Source organism: Rhyacophila brunnea, unplaced genomic scaffold, assembly GCF_057557595.1.
Source record: "Rhyacophila brunnea isolate RB1 unplaced genomic scaffold, BYU_Rbru_1.0 scaffold_14, whole genome shotgun sequence".
NCBI lineage: Eukaryota > Metazoa > Arthropoda > Insecta > Trichoptera > Rhyacophilidae > Rhyacophila > Rhyacophila brunnea.
Genome location: NW_028232796.1, coordinates 31,145,617 through 31,173,341, shown reverse-complemented (window position 1 = coordinate 31,173,341; position 27,725 = coordinate 31,145,617). Strand labels below are relative to the sequence as shown.

The window sequence follows — 27,725 nt, the reverse complement described above, 5'->3', positions numbered from 1 at the left end:
CGATTTAATTTTGTCGCCATCAAAGGTCGAAGCCTAGTGACACACATTTGTTTCGGTTGCATGTGACAGTTATTCGCGATGATTTATTCGGCTGGAACACTTTTTGATCGTTGTTCCATTTTGAATTGAATTCGCACGCCAGATTCTGGCGCCAACGACTAAACTTCCGGACAATTTTCCGGAAATGCGATCATTTCAATCGCACAATATCTTGTCCATGTTATTAGTGATACCTCAACAAAATCGCCGAAATGTTATGATAATTCCCATTAAAAAGTGGGTAAAATTAAAACATTTTATTAATAGGTAGAGAACAATCGAGGAGAATCATTTGGTATAATTATATAGAACTAGCTATGTACCTAAACTTAGTAATAACGAAAATATCTTTCCATTAATAAATTCAGCTCACTGGTTGGAAACAAAATGTATTAATTATTAATGACTGTAATTTTTTTGACGAGTTCGCGATATCTAGATTACTTCCGTTACCCTTCGACGTCCATGGTGACAAGAAAAGACACCGTGCACGGATGATATAAATCTGTATTAAAAAATATGGGGCGAGATTTTGGCGCTGCCCAGGGGCGGCATTTTGTCTACGGACGTCACTGCAGGAAAGCACTTTTAAACTTTTTTTGTTAATTTGTTATTAATTGGAAAACTGTAAATATATTAATATTGATTTAAATATACGATAATGAATTATTTAAAGGCATTGTTAGATAGGTTAATTATGTACCAAAATGTTTTTAAAATTGAAGTTAAGCTTAGAATGATCTACTGAGCTGATAACTTTTTTATGTTAATTAGTTATAATTCAGATACGCCTGTTCTGACTCCATATTGAGAACAAAAAAAGGAATTTTTCAGTACAATAAAACCATTTTCCAGGGCTCGAAATGGACCGGAACATTTTCGTTCAGTTCAGTTCGTGACATTTGTAAAGTTATCGCGACGTCTCACGGACAAAATAATTTGACCGTCTGAGCTAGATATGCCATAGATATAACAAAAAATCTAGCACACTTATGTTTATAAAATACACATAAAATTTGATAGCCTTGTTAATATCCTCAGAAATTTTTTGAGCGCTCCGGTTCGTAAACTTTTCCATTATGAGCGCTGCATTTTCACAAAAAATCATTTCGGCTTGTTCTGTTCTAAGGGGAATACTGGTGTTTTCTAAAAATAGTTATAATGTAGGTAGGTAATAAATCGGTCCCCGTAGTCAATGACATTGTAGTCCAGTGCGGAAGGCGTTGACCTTTCATGCGGGGGATCCCTTCGGGTTCGATTCGACCGGGGACCACATCCTTAAATGGACCCCTTATTTATCGCAAGTTCAGTGTGACGCTCTACACCAGGGGTTCACAAACTTTTTCGTCAATGGGACAATTTTGAAATCAAAAATATTTGTCGGGCCGCCCTGCCCTTTAATTTGTAAATATTTTTTGTTTTTAAAAAACATAAGGAAAAAAAATATTAAATTGTACATTATTAGATACTCTTATTAATATACTAAAAAATGATATTTGAATTTTTTCGTGTAATTTATGCAATTGTTTGTTTGAAACTAAATCCTGCAATCTACGCTCAAATTTTGTGGTGTGAATACGCAAAACAGATGCGATAATAATATGGCTGTCTGTTAATTTTAATCTTAAGTTTGATTTATTAATTTAATTTTTAATATTCGATATGATGAATAAAAAATAATACAGATTTAACATAAATCTCGCGGGACACACTTTGTGAACCCCTGCTCTACACCTACAGCAACATTTTACAAATGGTTTTCCGCCGAACCCCAAGGTTCCAGCAGGTGAAATTATTAAGGGTAGCTATTCGATGTATTTTTAGCGATTTTTTATATTCAAGAGAATAAAATCAAAAATTACACTGCACAACTACATATGTTTAATGTCAATACTCTTGAAGTCACATAGAGAATATAAAATATTTTTATATTAGGTACCTATAAAAAAATGTTACGTATGTTTATCTCACTTATTTGGTCGACCCGCCACGCCGGGCCCCCAGTCGAGGGGCCGAGCCCTGTCAGTCCCCCTCGTGGGGGCTATGCTGCCGATCATTGTCATGGGTGTGGGTTGTTAGAAGGTTTCTTGCATACGAAAATATTGTAAAAGAAAGTTTCCTTTGAAAGATTTTAGTTTTGCTCGAATGCACGAAACCATCACATGCACAATTCTTCGACTCATCTCTCGGAAGGCGAAGGTCAAGAGCGACTAATGCGAGCACGCAAGTTAAATTTTACATCAAGCGAGATCAATATATTTGTCCCGTTCTATCGTGTGTCAAAGTATACGAAAAGAAAATACGTATTTTAGTGTTTATCAATGACCACCTATGTGCCGGGTCTTCTATATTTCTTTCTCTTCAACTTACAAGAAACATTGTCAGTAGACCCCATTCGTCAGGGTGAAGAGAAACACATTTTTTATAAATGTTTATTTTGCATAAACTGTTTATATTGAACCAAAACAACCCAACATACACATAAAAATATATAGATTTAACATAAATATAAATAAAACGTTCTGTAAGTTTAGTATTTACTATCTTTTATCAACGAATACTTAATTTTTTTCTTTATTTCCTATTTTTTTTTATTGACTTCAAAAATTATCGTTAGTGTTATCATTATATAAAATCACTGAAATTAATAAATAACTTAAAAATATAAGTTTTAATGAAAAATTGTATGTTTGTGTTTGTGGGGGGGGGGGGTGTAAATTTACCGCACTGGGAGACACCACCCCAAGTTACGCCACTGCGCAGATGCGTTGATGATCCACACACACAATAAAAAAAATTAGAGGGAACGTTAGATGGGAGTTGCGGGAGAAAGCAGATTGCAGAAAATTAATAACAACTTTGTGAAAACATAGAAAATTTTATTTTAAGAATAAATTTCACCAAAACGAACATCATAGATCTTCTGTCAATTCCAAGAATCGACCAGTAAAAAACTTATGTCTAATTTTTCTTTTCTTCCCATCATCATTTTCAGATTTCGGTGCAAAAAATGAGCTGATTCTCTTTGTTCCTGGGGGAGGCTTCTTGGGTTTTCCATCGGCGTCTTCATCATCATCCCAAGAGCAGGAGTACGCTATACCTTGCAGAGCTGTGTCGGCTGTAGACCAACTGAACCTCACCAATTGAGGATATCCGAAAACGGGATCAATTTGTTCCTTGATAAACTTTTTAGTAACAGGATCTATAGAAGAAAAAACATCGTCAGATATCAAGCATGGATTGTGCTCAAATCAAAACCTTCTCAGGGCAACTAGTACTGTAGCTTAACGACGAAATTGAGATAATGTAAATGTGGACACAACTATAAATTTTTTCCATATTATGCTACTTAGGGGCAAAGGTTTCAATTTTTGATAGGAACCACCTTCTGGACTGGCCATTTTGGATTTTATAGTGGCCATCTTAAAATAACTAAATCATCCAGTAGTAAAGGGTGGCTTTTGGAAAGAGGTAGGCTGCGGAGATCAGAGAAAAAGAGCACACTTGTCAGGTATACTTATGGGAAATAACAAGATGGGAAATATGAATAGGTACATACTAATGACAACAACACATTCGATGAAATTTCAATAGCTCACCGACAACATAAAAATGAGGGATGAGTTTATTTCGATGGTCTTTTGTAAAATGTACGAATCAACCATTTTGGCGAAAGGAGATTTTAATGAAAAACAATATGTACCTCACAAGTTTTGTTATGAAAAACGGCGAATTTGCATCTAATTTGTATGTATGTAGGAAAGTAGTTAAAAACGATAATCGTAAGGGCGAATATCCACAAAGCAAATGTGACATATTAGGCCTTTTAAAATATTATATTATAAAGCCTATTATAAGGACAGTATTCTTTATATAAGCTTTATTATAAACATGTTTGACATTTATAGGGCGAATATCCACAAAGCAAATGTGACATATTAGGCCTTTTAAAATATTATATTATAAAGCCTATTATAAGGACAGTATTCTTTATATAAGCTTTATTATAAACATGTTAGGCATTTATAATCATCCGCAGGTAATTAATAAATAAATGTCAAAAGTTAAAAATCCTCCTGCAAAATAGCATTTTGATTAATTCGCCGTTTTTACAAAACACCAACACATCAAACAATCTAGGTATATTTATGTAATTGAATGCAATAGAAATTATTATTTTTAAATATCATATTAATTTTTTGGACAAAGCTGCATTCATAGACTAATATTATGCGCAAATGTTTTAGGCTTCGCCTTTACAGCCTACCATATTGCATACATAGCGGTAGACGGGCTGAGGTCACGTGAAGCAAAATCGATACAAAAATAAATCAGCATTCCTCGCTGAATAATCCAATGCAATAGTTAAAGACAGATGGCACTGTGGCATATTTTTTTAATCTTTCTATATATATTTATAATACATTCCTACAAATATGACAGGTGTCCTTGGCAAATAAAATTAATTTTATAGAATATAAAATAATCAAGTTATTATTTAAAGACGTCAATATGCAATTAATTTTTTTTTTGTTTGGGAAGGTAGGTTATAGGTTTGAATAATCGCCTACTATGGAGTCTTTGCCACCAATATCATCAACATCCTCGCTTCTAAGCCGGGTCACAGATACAAACTCGTCTGGACTGCAAGACGGTCTGGGATCAAATCGGCGGTGTCCTAGCCCATATACCAAATGAATCTATACTTAATATAATACATAAAAATACTAAATTTTACCTCCCGGATATCCACTTCCAAATCCATCCTGCTTCATATCAAGGCCTTCTCTGAATTTCCAAAACTTCAAGGCATGGTCTCTGGAGACTTTGGCAGCTATACTTGCAGCTGATACAATGGGATATGTGGAATCAGCTTTTTTGGCAACCTGGTAAAATATTTGACAGAGTTAATACGCCTTAAGATTGTAATATGTTGATTCAAAATAGAAAGGTTACAAGGAACATGAGGTAACTGCGTAATAAACAGCAGAGTGCAGTGGCGAAGGTTGGAGGTAGGCAGTTAAGATGACTGAAAATGTGCTAGTCTTACATATTTTATATCGTAGTAGCATTCTTATTTCTTGTCGATGCGTTCAGTCACTGCCTCTAGAGATTCAACGTGCAGTAGATAAAGCAAATATAGTATATACAGCTTATAATTAATACACTATGCACTATATTCGACAGAATTTCTTACCTGCATTGATTTAAAATTTTATGATCTATTTTATTAGTTATAAAAATACTAAATTCTTTTTCGATCGTTGTTCTTTGTAATTGTGACACAATTTGTTGAAATGCTAGTTTCTAGACCAGGGGTGATGAATCTGCGGCTTTTTAGGGTCAAGTACGGCCTTTTGACTGAATCCAAATTTTACAAAATAAAACTTTTTATTTATTAGGTATAAAAAATGTTAGATTATTTTTATATCATTTTAGAGCGTTTTTTGAGACTCATGAAATAGCACTGAAATTAGCATTTCAGCCTCACCTAGTTGATGTCATCAAGGCACCTAAAGAGCTACAAATGGAATTGATTGAGCTCTCAGTAGATATTTTCAAGTCATTGTTTGATGCTAAGATCCAATTGAAATATGGAAAAATGCAGTAAAATACCCACCCCACAACATGCTCATAAAATGTTTTCCTGTTTTTCAACCACATATTGCTGTGAATCAATATTCTCCTATCTAACCCTAATCAAGACACGATTAGGGTCAATTGACAGATACACATTTAGAGGATCAACTGAAACTGTAGACCTCTATGCTGCAACCATTCCAATGCTTTCCGAGAAAAGGCAGACACAACACAGTCATTAAAAGCGGTCAAATTAACAAATAGTTTTCATTAATTTTAAATATTTACTATATACGTGTAAATATATGTATATTATAATGTATGTATACATTTTAAAGGGTAAACCTGTAAATAAATTAATTAATAAATTTCATTGTTTTCCTTTACAAAATAATGTACACTCATCCCTCGATTTAAGCGTTCGAGAAAAATCTTAAAAAATCCTTTGGAACCCTACCGCGTAAATTGAGGGATGACTGTACATCCATTTTTATGTATGTTTCTTAAATGTGGCCTTATTTGATTTAAAATAAATGAATGCGGCCTTCCGACAGGAAAAGGTTCGTAACCCCTGTTCTAGACCCATCTTTAACTTTGAAAAAATCTAGCTTTTTATCTTATCCAATCTGGTATATTTTTATGAATGACAGATAGCAACACTGGTTGTACAGCTTTATTGTATTTAACTAGGATTGCAATACCAGTATTCCAGTATTTATCAATACCGAAATACCGGTTTTAAAAATCCAAAATACCGGAATTTTCGGTATTAAGCACACTCGTTTATGTTTTTAAAAATGAATTATAGGTTATGTGCTGCTAAAATGCCAATATATTGAGTGAATCCAACAGAGGTGAAAAAATAATAAAACAAATTTCATAAAATATATTTAAGTATATAAGTAATTGTCGCAATGAATTATCATAATATTATTTCGAAATAGAAGATATCCGTGACAAAAGTGTTCAATTATTCTACAATTATTAATGACTGTTCAAGCGTTGAATTCAAGAAGCTTTTCCTGCAACCGGACTTATTTGCACTTGATGAACTTTTGAGAGCTTTAGTTAAAATTATCAATATATTCAAATTATTTGTAAAAAATCACTAGTTCTACAATAATTATGATCAATGCATGTTTTTAAATGTCAACATAATAAATGTAGGTATGTAGGTAGGATAAACACCTACTTGTGTTTTTTTAATGTTTAAGAAATACCGGTATTCAATAAGAAATATCGAAAAACCGGTATTGACATTTTCATTCAGTATTACAATCCTCAATATAACCCCTTGTTAAGGGTTTGAGAGTATGATGACCTATTCCAGGCCATGTCAGATGTATATCCAAGCTAATAATTTTTTTAAGTAATATAATGGGAATTGAAAAGTGACACGGATTCTACATCAAATAAAGTTGACTGGTTCAACTTACTATACTAAATTTTATATTGAAAAAAATCAAGGGCTTTCACTTAGCAATCACAAAATGCAAAAGAATGATGAAATGATCAAACCTACAGTTATTTTATAGTCAGGGAATATCAATGATAATTTGTCTTGATATTTCTCTGGTGGTCCTACTGTATCCACATATACTTCAGCTATATTAACGCCAGAATCTCCTGCTTTCTTTATGAGTTCAATGGCGGAGTTCATCGAAACCTTGAAGAAGAATAACAAAGTGTTAATATTATTTGTCATCATTTATATGGGGAATTCGCATTGAATATAAAATTTATAGTGTAACCGTAAGTCGGCTCTCACATCTAAACTCGCCTCGTGTGCCGCACAGCCATAAATCAAACCTTCTGAAAACGGGGATCCAGTGGTGCTTGTGAAGACCATGCACATCCACCTAGTGACAGTCGCTCGTAGCCTTCGAAACGTATAGATATTTTAATGCGGCGATCAGCGAGCCGGCATAGGAATGACCAATTCGTAGTTGTTTATATGCGACCTGGCGTCTTCGACTCAGAGAACACAGACTTGACCTACCCAAACACATCAAACTTCTCATCACAGAAAAAAACCGACACAGAAAACTCGGGCAACGCACAGGCGACCCCCAGGAATTCGCTCGAGCCAAACAACTCAAAGCGAAAATAGACCACGAAATCACAGATTACGTCCAAAGCAGATGGAACAGCAAACTACAGGACCTTGTAAAAGGCAGCCAACCCTTCTGGTCACTCACCAAGATTTTAAGGCTTTCAAAATGCCCAATAACACCACTGACTGGACCCAAAGGGCCAGTATTCACTAACGAAGATAAAGCCACTCTCTTCGCGGACAGCATTCAAGACCAATTCTCTCCAAACCACATAGATCGCGCGGACACCGAAGCTAGAAGACACGTAAACGCAATTATTAGAGAAGCCGGTGCCATTCTCAACTCAACACCTAGTCCTCCACCAACACCACTAATAGCTGTTACCATAGAAGAAACAGACTATCTGATCAAGCGACTAAATAACCGCAAAGCACCAGGCAACGATGGGATTAGTAATCTCATGCTTAAAAAGCTCCCAGACAAAGGCACTGAGGCCCTAACAAACATCATCAATGCTTGCCTGGACCTACAGTATTTCCCAGATGCCTGGAAATCAGCCGACATAATACTCATACCCAAACCAGGTAAGAATCTCAAACTCCCACAAAACCATAGACCGATTAGCTTGCTCCCCACTATGAGCAAAATTCTGGAAAGAGCTATAAACTCAAGACTTAAAAGCATTATCCTAGAGAAGGAACTCATCCCCGACATTCAACACGGATTCAGACAGGGACACTCTACCAACCACCAACTACTACGCACCTCAGAATACATCATAGACGCCCTCAACCATCATACATTCACAGTAGGATTATTTCTAGATATAGCCAAGGCCTTCGACAAAGTCTGGATCGAAGGCCTCATAGTCAAACTAGCCAGAGCAGAAATTGACCTCCCCATGATAAAAATCTTAAACTCATTCCTCACAGATAGACAATTTTCGGTCAAATACAACGGCACCAGATCAACAACACGCACTCCCACCGCCGGAGTCCCCCAAGGTTCAGTGTTAGCCCCTACTCTCTATAACCTATTCACCAGGGACATTCCCATCCCTCCTAACTCCACTTCAAATTCATGTATAATAGCGCAGTACGCCGACGACACTGCAATCCTAGCCAAATCCATCAACAGAAACCAAGCCACAAAGATAGTACAGCAAGCTGCGGACAACATCTCTCTATGGTGTAAAAAATGGCGCATCAAAGTCAACGCTGAAAAAAGTGCGGCAATAGTATTCTCGCACCGCACCGATGCACACAGCCCACACGCCAATCCCCTCCGCATGAATAACACGACTATCCCCTGGACCGACACAGTAAAATATCTAGGCCTCCACTTGGACAAACACCTTACCTTCTTTAAACATATTAACATCAAAGCCAGACAAGCTAGATTAGCCAAGGCAAGACTCACCCCAATGATAGGCAAACGCAGCAAACTATCCCTCAGAGGGAAACGTCTCCTATTCACGGCAATCATAAGACCAATCATGACGTACGCCTGCCCTATCTGGGCACACGGAAGCCCCAACCTAATCAAAAAACTCCAGACTGTACAAAATGTAGTCCTACGCGCGATCACAGACGCCCCATACTACGTCAGAGGGAAAACCCTCCATAACGACCTAGACATAGAACCCCTAGCAGACCATATACAAAAACTAGCAATCAAATTCTACGATTCCATAAGAAACCACCCCAACCCCACAATCAAAAGCTTAAACGACTACGACATAAACGACATCACTGAGTTCAACAGACCTAGAACCATACTACGACGCAACCCCCCGCAACCACCATAATTGTTATGCATTACAGTCCTACAGATCCGAAGCAGAAGCAGAAACAGCAACAGCAGCAGACGCCTACACCCAGGACCCCACTACACTTCTGCTTAATTCTTTCAGATCCCCGACTGACGATGACGACAACTCCAACCAGGAAGCACCATAACCAGAGAGACAAGCAGCCCAAGACGTTAACTCACATCCAAGGACAACCACTAATAACAATTCCCTTACAGAAAATATCACAGCGGTGGGGTTTTTGGCCGAGAGTATTGCACAAACCACTCTCGGAGTTTTTTACCCCATCGCGGTTCACTTTTTGATGAACGAACAGGTTTTACCTGATGGCCTGATAAAGTATATCCCTTTCTCTTCTCATTTTCGTCGACTTCGCTCGAGCTGGTGACTGGTGCACGCCCTACTCTGAAACTCGCTGCCTTCGCAACCCTCTCAACCCGATGTCGAAACCAATGGACCCAGATGTACCAAAAGGATCCCGGTCGGGCGGCAGGCTGATCGACGCATGGAGGGCAAGGACGGTGAGGCGGAGGGTGCGGTGCGGGCCGGGGCGGTGGCTCGAGCCCATGAGAGTCTTATAATTAATCTAATTAAATTACTAGCTTCTAAAATCAAAATTTTACAAAACAACACCCTAGTATTAAAGGTATAAAACCCCTCCCGGAACTCCTCAAGTTTCAGGAACTTGCTATTGAAATTAAAAAATAAAATCGCACACGTAAAATCATACAATCCTATAATACAGATAACTAATTCAGATGAAGGGGATGTGGGATTAGCTCGGGTGCCCCGAAACCGAGGAATATCAAAAGTAAAGTAAGTCGACTCAGAGCCTGAGAAGCATGCAACTTCTCGATTGCAACAGCAAATGGTTTTTTCAAACGTAACAGTCGCATTCGACCAATCTACAGAGCTCCATTTGGCAATGTGTGTTTTGTGAATAACGATGACGTCACATCGACGTATTCGACACATTGTAGGTGAGACAGTGCTGCCATATTTTTCTATGCTGATTATAGTACAAAGGCGTAAAAATTATAGTATTTCTGAAAAACATATAGTACAGGAACATTTTTCGTCTTGAATCCTTTAAAATTATAGTATTTTGGTATATTTGGCGTAAAATTATAGTATTTTACATTTTTCGCGAAATATAAATTATAGTATTGTACTATAACTATAGTACGGTTGGCATCACTGAGGCGAGACGAGTTTTGATGTGAGAGCCGGCTAACACTGAGTTACTTCAATCAATGGACGATAGAGGTTTCATTGTGGGTGTTCAGTGCATTTATTAAACAAAAGTCCCTATCTCGCGATAAGTTTATTCAGGTAAAGAAATAATATCTATTACAAGAATATTACAAATTTGTTTATTACACAAATGTAGTCAAATCTTCGGCTTGTATACGTACAAACATCGGATTTAAATGGATTTTCACCAATAAATGATTTTGGCTCACGATGATCGAGCGGCATGCGTCAGTTTTTAATGTCATATGTTACAGGTTCTAATGCGCTGTAGAAATAATGTATCGCGTCAAGATTATATGTGAGAGAAGAATGTCAAACAGAAAACCCAAACATTGGAAGATATTATATCAAAATTTCTTTCCAGAGTGAAAATTTACCATTTGACAGTTGACAAGCATTTGTGGAACCATCCATTTCCGATGTGAATTTCATCTTTTTAAATATTGTTGGCACTTTGTGAAAACTGAATATCGTCATTGCGCTTTCAAAATCGGCTGTGCATTTAAGGAAAAATATGATTATGATAAAAGGTATTCTGGAATTGCTTTAAGGTGATACATCAGTGAAACGGCAAATAATTTTCAACTACAGGCGCGATGAAATTTTGGACTCGCTCGCATTCTGAGAGAGAACGTCGAGCTTTAAACACGTCACTTTGTTTCGTGATGGCGATTCGGATTATTATTACTAATAGAACAATAAACAGAACATAAAAAGGACGTATGTTGGATTTATATGACAAATTACATTTCGTTTGGCATGCGTCATTCGCACCCGCGACCCGCAATCCGCGCATCGCCTAGCCACGGTCTTTTTAGACCGTGCCTCAACTGAGGTACAACCTTAATAAATATTTTTGATGTTGTAGGCGACAGGCATTGTAATTCGCATTGTTTTTAGCCTCTCCTGTAAAGTTTTGAAAAATACACATAGCCGATTTTGAATGCGCAATGACGATATTTAATTGTGCGAATATATTATATTACCGTTTTTATTTTATTTTTATCGTGGGAGGCCTCAAAATCATTCAGTGCATTGGTCATCCATGTCCCTAAGCCTGTGACTGTTCTGTGACACTTCTTATTATTATGTTATTATATGGTGATTTTGAGTACCCTCCAAGGAAGACGAAGCAGAGGAAGAGTGTCGGTGTGTTAGCAACGTACTGAAGGAGTTTACTGGGGGCCAGTGGCAAGGGGTGGAGGTAGGCTGTTAAAATTTAACATAAATGGTGCACACTAAGGCTAAGGCCACATCGGTAGGTGCTTCGCTAGTGCTGAGCTAGGTGCTATGCTTGTCTACTAAAAAAACTACTGCCACATTGCACGCTACGTGCTTAGGTACAAATTCATTTGATATTTGGGAGCGCTCAAGTCAACAATGATGTCACTCTCAAAACTAACCAGAAAGCTACTTCTCACATAGAATTTAAGTTTAAAAATTCGAACTTGTTGGGTGCATAATGTCAATTCATCCCATGCATCATTATTCATAACCTCAAAATATACGGTGTTTGACGTTACTTTGTCATACTGAAGAAACATCCGCCAACTTGCAAAATCACTAGGTGACACAATAAAAATAACAAACACGTTTGTTCGCCGGGTGACTAATAATCACGTAGCGAGGCGCGAAGCGTGCAGTGTGGCCATTGCAATAGTATAGTGTGCATCTGTTTGCTAGGATATGTCACCTAGCACGTAGCCACCAAGCAAGGCACCTGCCTATATGACCTTAGCCTAAGAATTGTCAGTCATACTTATTTGTTTTCGTTCACTGGCAAAGTTTAGTGCACCATTTACGTTGAATCTTAACAGCCTACCTCTACCCTTTACCACTACTGTGGGCTGTCTTCATTCTGCCCTGAGAGAAGCAGAGGATCGTGAGGGGTGGGAAGTCTTGGTCGCTCAGAAAATGAATTTCGAGGTGGCCATGGTCCTCACCCACGAAGAAGATTATTATATTAGCTATCGTTATTCAGTAAAGATAATCATATAACCAATCACCTCGTTTAATGAGCATTTGGATCGTCGGAACATATTATTGCAGATGAAATTGGGTGATATAATATCAACGGCCCAGCCCACAGCTTTTGTTGAGACCTCGTCATTGGCCATCTTCTCAAAGATAACTTCTCTTTTTTCTTCTGTTAGAGCTTTCGAGTCGGCACATCCTAGCTCTTTCAAAATTGGTGTCTTTGAAATTGGACAAAAGGCTATTCCATATACCATTGGGCCTGCAAAAAAATATTTAGTCCAATTAGTACACTTATGGTTATGTGTAACATCTCATGAGTGTGTGTTGTGTTGTTATGCCTAATCCAAACCAAGATACGTCTGCATGTAAACAAACTAACTTTGTATAAAAACAGTTAAAGAACATTTGTATAAAAATGATAACTTTTTTTGTATTCCGCTGTGGACTGCAGATGCAAATGTACTGAAAATCAAATATAAGCAAAAGTTTACAAGCCATTGTATAATTTGTATGTGGGCATATGCATATTGATCTGGATTAGGTTATAAATATGAATATAGGTAGTTCCAAATCGAAAGTCGCGAGTTAAAATATTTATACCTATTACCTACATCAAAACGATATATCAAAAAAAATCCGAGACTTTGTAGTGGATTTGAAGATATGCACAGCTATTAGAATAACATGAAATTCATAGATTAAAGTATCAATTACATAGTTTTTTATTATAGTATGATTAGCTACCGTGATTTATTGGTATTATAAACACTTAAAACTACGTTAATGGATACGTGTGTATAACCTAAAATTACCATAATTTCAATAGAGTATTTGTGTTGGGTTGGGCATAAAAACGATTTAATATAGAAAATGTGTGTATAAAGAGGCATACTAGTAACTCATTATATTCTTTCAAGCAAACGAAATACTACGTTTAAAAGCAACGCAATTTTTTCGCGCCAATTGCACTCACCTAAAACCGGCCCCCTGCCAGCTTCGTCAACTCCCAAAACGCAAGGCTCATCTTTACATGACTGGGGGATATCACTAAAGTATGTCAAATTCGAAGAATTATCATGAGATGTAATAAATGGACCCAGAGATGCCAATGAATCTATCTTATGTGGCTTTGTATCAACTTGAACCTCAGACATTTTCGAACTCGAAGTGACGTTTGAATAAAAACATTGGAAAATGTTGTAACTTTTGAAAAAGTTTTATGCAAATCAATTACTGCCCGTGTTCCAAGACGACTTAAAATAGCTAAGTTTCCATTTATTTTCGAAAGAAAGAAACTTTTTCAACAATATGCGCTGTATTACCGATACAATATTTTATAAACGTACAGTACTGTTATTTATATAACGCCTTTGACATTATTATAGACTGCATATCAATTTTACAAGCTATTAGAAATAAAACGAAATAAAATATATTTATAAATTCCATTAAAGGTTTGAAGAACCGATAATATAATTTTTACAAGAATAATAATCACGAAATACTGATTATGATCTTGAACAGTAAAAAATGAATGATAATAATTATTGAATTAGGTATGTATTTTTTAGTTTTTGAGTAGTTTGTTAGGGCGTTTGTAGGATGGCAACACATGTAATATTTTTAGATTAGAAAATAGTTGTCATCTATTTATTTTTGATAAAAAGCTTCCTAAATACGCTAATTTTAAGGTAATGTGGTGATTTTAAAGCTATTTAATTGAATGATTATTTAATAGTAAATATCCCGAGCGTAAACTAATGTTTAGTACTTTTGTAGGTTAGGCTAGTGAGATATTTAGGGCCAAAAGTATGCAGAACAACCCCCAGGAGCTTTCATGGCAGGCGATTCAGGCTATAGTGGGGGTGAAGCTTTCGGTCGACGTGCTCCGCTTTGATGACATCGGCTTCCATCTAATAAAGAACGCGCAGCCCAGTGTCATCGATTTAGATTCGGACATTGAAATAATCGAGGACGACAGCGATGGCGAGCACTCGTCGGACATCAACGGAAACGGACAGAGCAGAACCTCCGAAGGCAGCGCGACCTTGGACCACGTCGAATCGAGCACGGACGAAGTGGACAAATCCCCGAATGCCGAAGAACCCTCAGAAAATGCTTCCTGTACATTGTGTGATATGAAATTTACATCCAAAGGTGATCTGTCAAAGCATACGGTCAGCAGTCATTTCGACGATAACGATAATTCTGTGGATAACAACCTATCGATAGACGATTATTTAGAAGTTACCTTGTCAACGGATTCAGAAAACAGTCACGGGTGCGGTAAATGTGATCAGACATTTACGTCAGAGCGAGAACTCTCAGCGCACATATGTAAACCGAAGATTGTCGAGGAGAAAAAACACAGCTGTCACGTTTGCACGGAGAAGTTTACAAATTACTGGGAGCTGCGGAAGCACATAAATACTCATTTCCCCGGAATGCTGGATTCTAAGTCAAGTTATTGTCACTTATGCCAAAAAGATTATACTAAGACAGGGTTCATGAACCATTTAAGAAAACACACGGGCGAGAGACCGTTTGTCTGCGAGCTCTGCAAGAAAGCTTTCTCGCAGTCCAGCAGTCTCTCTATCCACATGAAGTTTCACCTCAACGTGAGGAAGCACGCTTGCACAATCTGTGAAAAGAAATTCGTAACCAAAAGTGAACTCTCCCGCCATATGACCGTTCACACTAAACAGAAATCGTACTACTGCGGGGTATGTGACAAAGCGTTTACGCGGTCAGATAATATGAAAAAACATGAAAAGACTCACGGATGAGTGCTTCTTACATAGTAGTATCAAGTTATTATTCAGTGGAGCACTGTCCCGCTCTATCATTATTACAAAAACGCAAGCGATAATGCACAAAAGCGACTCACAAAATAATCCTTATAATCCGTTTTTTTTTTACAATTATTTATTTGAATGGGTATATTGCAACCCGAGTATATGGACCCTCATTGGCCTAGTTGTTTAAGTGGCTGTCTTTGATGTAGTGGGTCGCAGGTTCGATCCCTTGACTGGCAAAATGCATATTGTTTTTTTTTTTTCGAATTGGGTACCATTTGTCAGAAAAAAACATTTATCAAAATTACCTAAAACGTAATTTCTTTTTACAGAATTACTTAGATTTATTGTCTATTTCAATGATTGATTTTTTTTTAAATAAATGAAAGCAACAATTTTAATATTGCATTTGACCTTTAAATTCTATTTTATAATTTAATTAATTTTCAAACTTAATAATGTATCACACCTATTTGTTTGGAATAATGATTTGAAGGTTTTTATGCGGATATTATTTTCATAGTAAGCCATTTTTAATGATACAAGACACTTTATTTAAGGTTTCGTAATAATGATTGTGCGAGACAGCGCTGTTGTGAATAAATTTCTGTAATATTACTTTACCATGATGAAAATGATATTTTTGGAATTCTAGTTATTTAGTAATATTAAATCGAGCACTTTTTATGAAATGTACACTACCAAAAATTCTAATTTTATATTAATGATTATATCCTTGTTCTCTAAAAAAAGTCAATTATTGATAAATAATAATTAATAATGTTTCGTTCAAAAAGTGCCAATTCGTGTACAAAATACTTCTTAAAATATTTATCTAGTTACGAAGTTGCCTGTAATTATAAAATATTGTGAAAACAGGTGCTAAAGTATATTTAGAAAAAAAATGTCTGAATCCAAAGTTGCCTTTTGTAGCATTACTTGGTGAGCAATAATTTTGTGAAGAGTCGCTAACGCTACCTCTTAATTAAGTTACAACTCATCGTTTATTGTGCGAAACCTGGTTTAGATATAAGTCGTACTAATGATGCAGAGCCTGACGGACGGAGTTACGATGGATATTTCCAAACCAAAGTAGTCACCGATCGAACAACCCAAAAACGTAGTCACAATTCGGTATAGTTTATAAGTAGAAAATAGTAAGTTAAGATGTTTCACATACGTCAGCGATTTATCGCTATAATTACAATAATATAACAAAGAAAAATACCAAAATTCATCAACCCAAAAGATTTTATTGCTAAGGAATACAAAGTAAAAACAATAAATATTTTAATTATTGTACATTATAATAAATTTTATACACTTTTTTTTATTAAATTAATCATATTAATTCAATTTAATATCCGTATCTTTCCATTTAATATGTGCCATCGAGAACATTAGTTACGTAGCATTACGTAAATATGTCTTAACCGTTAATTAAACTGGGACTTCTTTACAAACTTATTCTTCTGTAGTGTCAAGAAAAAGGGGCATAATTCAAAATAGTGTGAAATTTTGGAGACTATACGTACTATCTTTTAAATTTTATCGACAAGTAACAAAGAGATAAGTCAGAATCAGTAATATTGTTAAAATAATTCATCTTTTAAAGTCGGGGATATGTGAAGCGCCTAGTTTCAAATCCCCTTAAAACGGTTTTTGAAAATTTTTTAGTTAGATATGTATTTAGATGGATATTTTGTTACCTATCTGATGGACAAAGATTGAACTTTAAAATACGCCAAAAACCGTCAATATGTTTGGGTAAATTTCAAAACCCCCTAAAATGGTTGGGTGTGCTTTTCAAATACCCCTAAAATGGAAAGCCAAAATACTCTTTAGAATGTAATGAATTAAAATATAAATAATACAAAGTTCACAGATTTAAGAGATATGAGTTTTTCTCAAAATACTTAAAATCATTTCTCTCATTTTTCTCAGAACTACCTAAAATCTTTTAAGGGGCTTTTGAAATTAGGCGCTTCATTTTATTACATTTTAATTTTCTTCCAAACTTTTTCCTAGCCCTTCTGTAAATTAAATGCTGGCATCTTTTATAAGTATTTTATTGTCGATAGCTGTTTTAAATATACCAGCTCTTTTAGTAATAAATTGTTTAGTTGCATTACGGAAAAAAACCACGAGGTTGTCGATAATTTAAAATGTAAATATTCTCATTAGTAACTCTGTCCGAGATATTGTGCCGATATGCTGAAGATGCTGGCGCGTCTGCGAAGATATCTGTGAGCTGTCAATACCTAAGATTTATCACGTCTAGTTATCCATAATCTAGTTTAATTTTAAACGTATTTATTTTGTATGTATAGAATTTTACAAATGCATGCATGACTCAGTTTTTAAGTTAATATTAGAATATATTAGGAGAATAGGAATGTCAGCCAACACAATATAAAGAAATTTACAAGACTGAAAAATTTTGAATTCAAATAGATATTATGCGCACAGGACGAATTATTATTCTCGCGAAATTTGGGAATATCTATTTCTATTGTGATTGTGTAGCGCCTTGTTATTGATACATGACAATTAGGAAATAAGATATATATATTTATATCATTGAAATCTTGTAATACAGGTTGCAGAAACATTTGTAATTTATTTTTCTCTTATTAAAAAATTGTTTGTTGAAAATGTAGTTTTATTTTTACACATTTTGTCATAATTATAAACGTAACAAATGTACCAACCATTAGTTTACGCTAAAGGATATCTCTCACATTTTTATATTCTATTTTTTATTAACTTTATGGCTTATTAGTTCATATCTTATTTTTTTTAAATTTTTAACACTAAACTTGGCAATCAGTAAAAAAAATTCTTTTCTTCCTATTCGTTAGTAATTAAAAATGAACAATAAACCCCTTTAGGCCCTAAAGCTTTTTGCTACCCTAAAGTATAGAGTAACCCATGTAATATATTCAAATATCACAATTTTTTCACCTTTTTAAAAGTAATTTAAAGATGAATTACTTTTATATGGAAACTCAGTTTTATGTGGGTGTCTATAGCAGTAGTGTAGGGGAATATGTGTGCAAAAAATAAAGGAATTGAATTTATCATTTTAATCATAATACATAAATGAAAAATTGAATCAATGTCTCTGAATTAATAAATTTCACAGAGAAAGGGGCTCGTGTATGAATTTACCCAACACTCTTTTGGCTGTGCTGAAAAGTAGTGGATTTTAAACTTAATTTTCTCCTTTTGCATGCAGATATGTCGATAAACAGTATAATATTTCATTGTTTCTTTATTTAGATAGAGATATTCATTTTAAATTAATTGAAATTTCAAATCCAAATACCATTAAATTATATTCAAGAATGTGAATGCTGCATCACAGACTGAGAGTTATACTATTTAAGTACGTATTCTGTTTAAACTTTTTTAGATATTTTTTTATACTGCAAAGCTTTGTTGTATAATGTTACTCATCAATTGTCTTTGTTTTAAGATAACCTAACAATAAATCCACCGGTCATGTCTCTTTTGAGGAACTTGAATCCATACGAGTTGCATAAACATTTGGTAAATGAATACATGCTGACGAATAAAGGCTCCACTAAGCTTCTAACCAGAGATACATCCAAAGATAAAAGAGATTTTGATGTTATCAAAGAAAATCACAAATTCTTATGGGATGACGATCCTGCAGATACGTGGGAAAAACAGCTGGCCAAGAAATACTATGACAAGCTCTTCAAGGAATATTGCATTTGTGATTTGAGCAAGTATAAAGAAAACAAGGTAATTCAATAATTATCATAACAATCTTCAAAGTTAGCGTTGCCCTATGGAATCCATTCATCTTAAGATATTGGTAAATATGCCACTTCACACCACATCGTCAACTACTCAGATTGACTCGGGGAAACTACTCAGATGCTGCTGTATTAAAATAAAGCTCTTGATATTGATTTTGGATGAAAGAAAATAGTTGGGTCGTGAAACCAAATCTATTACCCTAATCTGGGTAACAAGCATTTTCTTCCATTAGTTTTAGAAAGATAAATTTTTTTCTCGACTGACTAGAAGTAGGTACTAAAAATTGATAAGTGTTTTTTTTTACACTCGCTATTTTCTCTTAACCACTTGGAGTCAAAGTGTAAAAACTAAAAGTTGAATGTAGCCATTAGTCTGAGAAGGTTGCCAACCCTGCCCTAGCTGAAACAAACTGTATGCACAATAATAATGTGTATTTGAATCGTATAGTATCAAAAGTAGAACTGTCGCAAATATATCGATATTTAACTAAGTATGCCAAATTATTCTTCTGACCATAATGTACGACTAGCAATATAATATTAGAATCAAAATCATATCTGTGTGGTATAAAATTGTGATGGAAAATAGGATTTGGTATCAGAATTAAAACTGTTCAATACTTTGGAAACAAAATTAGAACTGTTGAATTTGAATTGAATTTATAAATATAGAAACATATTTCATGCTACGAGGGTGGGTCAATAATTCCTTAGAAAAAAGCATTAAAACAGGTTTTATTTTTGTATTTTTTTTTTATTTCTCAACATAATTTCCTTGGAGCTCAATACACTTGGTTAGACGTTTCTCAATTTTTTTTAAACCGTCAGAAAAATAAGTTTTCGGAAGGTCTTCAAAATAAGCATTTGTCCGATCGATGACTTCTTCATTTGAAAAAAAACGTTGTCCACTTAGCCATTTTTTTAAGTTTGGGAAAAGGAAAAAGTCACTGGGGGCTAAATCTGGCGAATACGGTGGGTGGTCGACCAATTCGAACTTCAATTCTTCAATTTTAGCCATTGATCGTAAACATGTGTGAACACGGGCATTGTCCTGATGAAAGAGGATTTTTTTCCTGTTTAAATGAGGCCGTTTTTCTTCAATTTTGTTTTTTAGCTGGTCCAATAAAGATGCATAATAATCCCCTGTTATTGTTTTTCCTTTTTCCAAAACCCAACAAAACGTTCTTCGTCATTTTCTCGAAATGATGAATAACGCACTGATCTACTTTTGATACTATACGACTCATTTGTGACATGATGTCATGGCATGTTTATCAAATTTTTTTGTGCCCATTCGTAATTTTAAAAGTCTGATTCTTTTTACTCAAATATTATTAGTGATATAGAATTTTCAAATTAATGCACAAATATTTGAAAACTCCCAAGGTTGCCCTGCGTTGGAGAATTGAGCAGGAAGTCGTCATAGGAAAAGGACAATTTACATGCGGCAATAAAAAGTGTACTGAAAAGGAAAATCTGAAATCCTGGGAAGTAAATTTCGCATATCTGGAAAATGGAGAAAAAAAGAATGCCTTGGTTAAATTGAGTGAGTATCAAAAAATGGTTACATGTAACAATAATGAAAGAATGATTGGTTTGAATTCTATGATAAAATTAATTGTCAGGATGGTATTTTAAATTAATTTTGTAAAATTTTATGTTATCCCATGATAGCTGTGTATGATCCCATGACTGACAAAACATACAATTTATGTCTTTATTCCACTAAGCTGGAATGAAGAGAACTATAAAATGACAATATATTGTTTTGTAGGACTATGCGGTGAATGTTCAACCAAACTAAACTACCATACTAAGAAACGGGAAGTAAAGAGATTGAAAAGGGGAGACAAGAGAAGATCCAGTAAGGGCAAAGAAAGGGCTGAGAATAAAAAGGATGGTGACATGAATATTGAAGAGAATCTACCACATGACGACGAAGCCTCCGCATCTTCATCTGAAACTAACAAAAATAAAACTGCAGAAATTGAGCAAGAACCGTGGCGAAAAGGTAAGTTTAATAATATAACCTTTTTTTGTGGCTTCCTCCTGGGGTGGAGTTTGGCTATGACAAGAATACTCAATTCTATTTGATCTTCTACTCTCTTTTTTGATGTTGCAATTACACAAACAGACTTACGGATTCACACCGATCGTAGTGAGCAATCATTAACCAACCCGATCACTGCCAGATACGAGATATCTCGTCAAATGGTCCAAGTTCGCTAAGCCAGATATGAGATATCTCGGTAGTATTCGTTCAAAACAAATAATTTCAAAATTGGACACATACTGACATCTATCGGAATGTTCCTAAAACATTTTACCATATTAGTTCATAATTTTACCATCAATTTACCTTGAATTCTGTCAAATGTTACAACTGAGATTTTAGAGATGTCGTAGTTTTTTTCGCAAATTATATTTGGCCTGTTAGGTACTGCCAAGGCCTTTTTTATGATAAGTATCAGTTCGATCGTCTCAATACTAAACCTGTTTCATTGATTCATAACATACGTTATGTTACCAGTATTAATAATTGAAGAGTGACATTCCAAACCGGCCTAAGTCTAAAAATCTGATTTTGAGATAATCATATTTTTGTGATTTGCAATTTACCTCTTAATTTTTCGGTACTATAATGTTATATAAATAACATTAAAAAGTATAGTGAAACTTCAAAAAAATTCATTCAAAAACTGATTTTTTTTTCAAAATGGCCCTTAGTCTGTACTAAGTACAGTTTGGAACACAATAAAGTAAAGTTGAGTATCTTTTGTGTGTAAAATTATGATTGTGTAATAGAATGTGGTCATGGACGTCTGTTGGGATGATTAATGAATAAAAATAATATTAAATTTCTTTCACTTTATTGCATTTTTTGATAAAAAGGTAAACATTGTAACTTTTACAGCATAATAATATATTATATAATAATACTACAATGTAGGATCATCTTCAATAAAAAAAATAGTTTACTGATGTGCACATGAACTTATAAAATTCAAATTCTCTAATATTTCGTTTGACATTTCTAATCTGACGTGTTACAATATTATATTATGGCCGCTTGGAGTGTAAACGTAGCAAAAAGAGTTCAACTGCGCATGCGCATATATCCTTAGGCGAGTTTGGAAAGAATCAACCGTTACCTTAGTGCTTGTAAAGTAGTAGAAGTAGTAAATTGAAGACTTAGGATTTTTTGTAAAATATAAGTTTTAGTGAGACGATAGATCTCAGCACACTCTATCGGATTCCATCAAAACATGAAAATGAAAATTTGTAATTTTGGACTAAGGCCGGTTTGGAATGTCACTCTTCAATATTATAAGTAAACCAAAAAATATCTATTGGTCAGTTTAGTGGCTACACTAAACTCTGCCCTTATATTTCCTTACTTAAAATGTTACCGCAAAATATTGGAGATTGCATTTAGACAAATAAAAAGTTGCTAATTTAATTTGCAAGCATATTATTTTTATTTCATATTAAGATAATATAATGAAGCAAACATCAAACTGACAGCTTTATAGGGCGCTTAACCGTACATAATAATCTGTCAGGAGTTGGATTGTGTGTAAAATAGACTTTTTTCTATTCCACCCATGACTCAACAAAAAGATACAAAATGACATTTCTCGATCGTGTCAGACTGTGAGGTGTCGAGTCTGCCCATGTAATATGTGCTTTAATTATCGAACCCCAGCACTTGTAAGTAAGTCTTCTCGCACTCTTTTCTGATCAATTAAACATGAGGTGTATCGTTGGTGCACGAGCAATCATAAGTGTCAGGTTTCCAGCATATTGTAGGTGCTGCGTTTTGGTAATTAATCTGATTGGTGTCAGGCTCATTATAGTTTATAGAACTTATGATTACCATGAGTCAAAGTATTTAAGGCTATACCTCAGCTGAGGCATGGTCCAAAAACATTGTAACTATGCGACGCGCGGTTTGTGCTAATGACGCGTGCCTAACAGAACATAATTTGTCATAAAAATTCAATATGCGTCCATTTAGTGTTATGTTTATTGTTATATTAGTAATAATAATAATATATTGATTGACATGTTTTCTATATGAGAGACACAGCTTAGAACTCTTTATGCAAATTTTATTGTCTATGCCTGCCGCTTTAAGCAAATAATAAATAAATAAGATGATTTAAAAAAAATTGCGTCTATTGGGTTCAATCAGATATAATTATTAATTATTTTTAAAAATAACAAACAATTGTATCTCGTGATTATTATTTAGAACAGTTCAGTCATAGACAAACATAATTTATATCATTTTAATTCAGTCAGATTGTTGTTCCAAACATGATGGTAAAGTTTTATTTTGTTAGACTAAATTCAGTGGTTTATTGTGTTCTGAATGTGGATAGATTATCTTATTTTGTACCCTAAGTCATTTGTCAGTGCTTTAAATATATAAGTATTTATTAAATGTCTAGTTTTCCGATTGATTTTGAAAATTATTATATGTAAGGCAGACCAAATTTTAAGAATATCATTCTCGAGTTGTTTGTTAAAAAATCATATATTATCAAAGCTGGAAGGTCAGGGGTTCATTTAGATTTGCACACAGCAAAAAAATTTAAATTAGGTATTATCACAACAATTTATATGACAAATATTCGTTTTTAACTGGCAGTTGTAAAATGATTCAGTGTGTCGTTGTCATTTTAGTGTGCAGTATTTTAGTTTTTTGTTTTAGTTAGTATTCATCAATAGTAATATCGTAGGTAAGTATTATCTTCCTATCTCCCGTAAGTATACCTGACAAGTATGCTCTTTTTCTCTGATCTCCATAGCCTATCTCTTTCCAAAAGTCACCCTTCGCCACTGCCAATAACCAGAGGCATAGTGAGGTGTTTTAGCACCCGGGCAGTAATAAAAAATGTGCTCTTTACGCAGTACAAAATTTGTAGATAGTTAAGTACATTGTACTTATAATACATATTACGAATATTAAGCTAATAAGTTTTTTTTAAATATATTAACTCCTAAACCTGAACAAAACAATTTAAGAAACCCCTTTTATTTATAACAATCATAGAATTCTTGCTTTTATTTAATTACTTGCCAATAAATGAAAAACAGTGAATTTTCGACGTAACATATAATCAATTACCTGAAGAATATGATAAATAATTAATAAATGAGGGTCGAAAATTTTCTATGTATTTTTAGACTAATTGATTTTTATCATAATCATAAGAGTGATCGATTGTTCTTCCCATGATTTGATAATTTCGGGATGAAGTTTTGTATTCACTATTTCCAATTTCTATTCTTAAAATATCCCATAAGATGATGTTTAGCAAACAATTTAGGGTCTATAGATTATAACAGCATAGAGAGGCCAGAATCTTCGGAGTGGAGAGGACCATGTTAATATTAAACCCTTTTTCTCATGATCACACGAAGACCTTTTGTGCATTTAATGAAACTCCATTTCTGCGTCGAGACTGCACGGTTCGCCCATCCCTTGCTACGCCACTGTCAATAACTCTCTTGGCGGTCATTTTAAAATTTCATGAATATAAAATAGTTATTTTATTTGTCCAATCTATTGGTAGGTAGGTATAATTATATTATATTATAAATTAATATATGCCATGTTTATAATTATTCCAAGAACTATCTCAACATTTGGCTCCTTCATACAACTTTTATGTGTAATTGAATATTTGTCAATATCATTCAAAAAATTTATTGTACAATTCCATAATAATAATCCGTACTACTTTTAACTTTCCTGTTGTGTAAAAATTCATATTTTTTACAGGAAATGCCCCTGAGGAAAAATCGCGAGATGAAGAGTTCGAAGAATATCTTGAAGATTTGCTTCTATAAACACCTCAAGACCAATTTGAATCTACATGTTTTATTGATTTTTTTGTTCTTCACAAAGAACCATTCCACAATATTCAACTGTCTTGTTTCTATATGAATTATTTTTATTTTCGTTTTAGTAAAAAAAGTAAATGCGCCGCTGAAATGGTATTATTATGTAGTGACAATGTCAATGAAATATTAATATGTATGGAGCTCTAAGACGATTCGGCGCCGCCAACTGGATAACTGTACGATGGACATCTGGACTTCGCACAGATCAATACAATCAGCAAGTCTATCTATAATATGCAAAGTGTAGTGTTGTTGTAAAGACTTTCTTCTTGTGCTGAAGTCCAGAGATATTGTGCAATACGATTTATAAGTTGATCGATTTTTTGCAGATTGCGCAATATATTATTTCAATGAGCTTTCGATTGGCACAACATATCAACTGCTTAATATGTAAACCAGCTAACTCCATTTGGGCAAATTTTTCAGGAAGGAGAAAAAACATAACAATTTAACCATCGAGCGGAATTTAACAATTTCAAAAATACATTTGATTTTTTGTACAAATAAGCTGCACTATGAATTAATACACTATTTTAGCTACCCTTTTACATTTATAAAGAAAATTTATATAAAGAGTGGAGTTGTTTTATTTACGATATTGGAAATTTGGCACCTGCAGTTGGCAGTTTTGTTTGAAGAACCGATAACGCATTTATTTATAGGTTTCGGAGTTTGAAATTTTTTGTGAGGATAGTAAACATGCTTTATAACAAAATGCCATCAAAATCTCATTTTTGGTCAAAAGTACAGTTGGCTGGTTTATATTGCATAAACCTTAAATTGATTAATAAGATTATTATCATCATTAAGCATTAGTCAATCTCAAAAATTATGCAATATTATCGATAGTTTTGATATTGAAGCTTTGTGCAATATATTGTGTCAATCAAACGTTCTTTGAAATACATTGCACAATTTACAGAATATTGATTAGTTTCTTGTAATTATTATGCAATATCACTGCGGTTCGGTGTAAAATTAGAATGTGAAAGCACACCATCGATGTGAGTCCTTAAACAATAATAAATCTCGCTTTATTATAGGTAGATACAATTTTTTTCGCACAGTTCATTAATCTGTAGCATGACCCAGATGTCTGTCGTACAGTTGGCGGCGCCAAATCGTCCCATTATGAAATTGTCAATAACGTATTATCATCAATAAAGTTGCCCGCTTGCATTTTGTCATTTTCTTCATCCTTGTCCATTTCATGAGTGGAGCATATAGATCCTACATGGTACCTCACCTCTTAAGGATTTTTCTTATCACATCTTCCATGGTCATTGTCATTATCCCAAATACAACTAATTGGTTCAGATTTTACAGGGGAATTTTACAATGTTGATATGATATGATATGTTGATATGATACGATCATATTCTTTAACATTTTCTTTACAATGTTAATAAATTCCATTTGTTACTGTACGAGATTGACAATATTACAGTAAGTAAAAGGGAAATTTCTATTTTGTAACATAAATAAGTCTAATATGGTTTCATCATCATTATTTGCGATTTGTATTATCTATAAAATGATCAAAAAGACATCAAAAGTTAATTAAAATCATACGAGTTTTGATACCAGATGAAGGACTCCCACAGAAGACCACCTCACCACCTAAATATTGCTCTCCTGTAAAATTTACTTTTTTAGACATAAAGGCTCGCCCATCCGCTAAAAGTTTGAAAACCACTGCTATAAAGGATTACAAAGATGGGTGATGTAAATAAAATGCCTTTTATTAACTTATAATGTTTATTCTAATGAATGTAACAAAAGGAGTATTCTGAAATTTTTGCTAAATTCCTAATTAAATCACTCATACAAAATTCGTATTCTATGAATACATACATATTACAAAATTTGTTCAAAACAATACTTTATCTCTACGTAGCTAACAGTTATTTCATAAAAAATATTGTGCTTTTTATTCATAGACAATGAGTTTGTATGAAACTTCTTTTTTGTATAATTTAATGTTACATTAATCGTTTTTGTAATTCTTAATTTTTTTCACCTACACTGATATATTAATATTTATCACAGCATCACTTCAACTGTGTTCTTTTAGTAATCCTATAACGTAAAATAAAAATTAACAAACCATGAAAAATATAATCAATAAAATAATTAACAAAGAACTATGTATTTCACTAGCCAAATGTTTGATTACCTTTTCATACATAATATAGAAAAAAGACAAAAAATAAATTCTTTTAAATAAAACAATAACATATTTCGGATCATCCATAAATAACGTCACACTATTTTCGGTATATTTGACCCTCCCTCACTTGTTGAAAATAGTTGATATCAGTAAAAATTAGTTTATATTTTGTAGGTTCTACGGTGACATTTCTACAACCCCTCACAAATCCATCATCAAATCCCCTGTCCCCCCCCTTTATGGACGATCCCTTAGAACGATTTCAAATATTATTAATTATGCGAAGAACGGATTATAATATTAAATATTGTTTATTACGTATCTATAAATTATTAATATACATGG

General features: G+C 34.1%; 3 protein-coding genes across 3 annotated transcripts; 2 read left to right on the top strand and 1 right to left on the bottom strand.

Moving 5' to 3' along the window:
- Nucleotides 1-2,894: 2,894 nt before the first annotated feature.
- LOC147075853 (ribonuclease H2 subunit A) lies at nt 2,895-13,883 on the bottom strand. The gene is made up of 5 exons (XM_085942191.1): nt 13,688-13,883; nt 12,744-12,973; nt 7,142-7,285; nt 4,778-4,925; nt 2,895-3,241 (listed from the first exon to the last, which is right to left on the bottom strand). Exons 1-5 carry the CDS (start codon nt 13,866-13,868, stop codon nt 2,952-2,954), a joined length of 993 nt encoding a protein of 330 aa, XP_085798317.1. The 5' UTR covers nt 13,869-13,883; the 3' UTR covers nt 2,895-2,951.
- Nucleotides 13,884-14,324: 441 nt separating this feature from the next.
- Nucleotides 14,325-16,782, top strand: LOC147075852 (uncharacterized). Its single transcript, XM_085942163.1, has 2 exons — nt 14,325-14,405; nt 14,494-16,782. Exon 2 carries the CDS (start codon nt 14,526-14,528, stop codon nt 15,498-15,500), a length of 975 nt encoding a protein of 324 aa, XP_085798289.1. The 5' UTR covers nt 14,325-14,405; nt 14,494-14,525; the 3' UTR covers nt 15,501-16,782.
- Nucleotides 14,325-26,388, top strand: LOC147075851 (protein FRA10AC1 homolog). Its single transcript, XM_085942164.1, has 5 exons — nt 14,325-14,405; nt 18,988-19,280; nt 20,684-20,843; nt 21,072-21,308; nt 25,089-26,388. Exons 2-5 carry the CDS (start codon nt 19,014-19,016, stop codon nt 25,154-25,156), a joined length of 732 nt encoding a protein of 243 aa, XP_085798290.1. The 5' UTR covers nt 14,325-14,405; nt 18,988-19,013; the 3' UTR covers nt 25,157-26,388.
- Nucleotides 26,389-27,725: the final 1,337 nt, after the last annotated feature.

What these genes read in the sequence shown, in the direction of transcription:
- LOC147075853 (XM_085942191.1), bottom strand. Translation starts at nt 13,868, where the DNA reads ATGTCTGAGGTTCAAGTTGATACAAAGCCACATAAGATAGATTCATTG. An exon ending in CCAAATGCTCATTAAACGAG is followed by an intron (nt 7,286 to 12,743) that starts GTGATTGGTTAT and finishes TTCTTCTTCAAG; the next exon opens with GTTTCGATGAACTCCGCCAT. An exon ending in TCCCTGACTATAAAATAACT is followed by an intron (nt 4,926 to 7,141) that starts GTAGGTTTGATC and finishes ATATTTTACCAG; the next exon opens with GTTGCCAAAAAAGCTGATTC.
- LOC147075852 (XM_085942163.1), top strand. Translation starts at nt 14,526, where the DNA reads ATGCAGAACAACCCCCAGGAGCTTTCATGGCAGGCGATTCAGGCTATA.
- LOC147075851 (XM_085942164.1), top strand. Translation starts at nt 19,014, where the DNA reads ATGTCTCTTTTGAGGAACTTGAATCCATACGAGTTGCATAAACATTTG. An exon ending in GCAAGTATAAAGAAAACAAG is followed by an intron (nt 19,281 to 20,683) that starts GTAATTCAATAA and finishes AAAACTCCCAAG; the next exon opens with GTTGCCCTGCGTTGGAGAAT. An exon ending in GCAAGAACCGTGGCGAAAAG is followed by an intron (nt 21,309 to 25,088) that starts GTAAGTTTAATA and finishes TATTTTTTACAG; the next exon opens with GAAATGCCCCTGAGGAAAAA.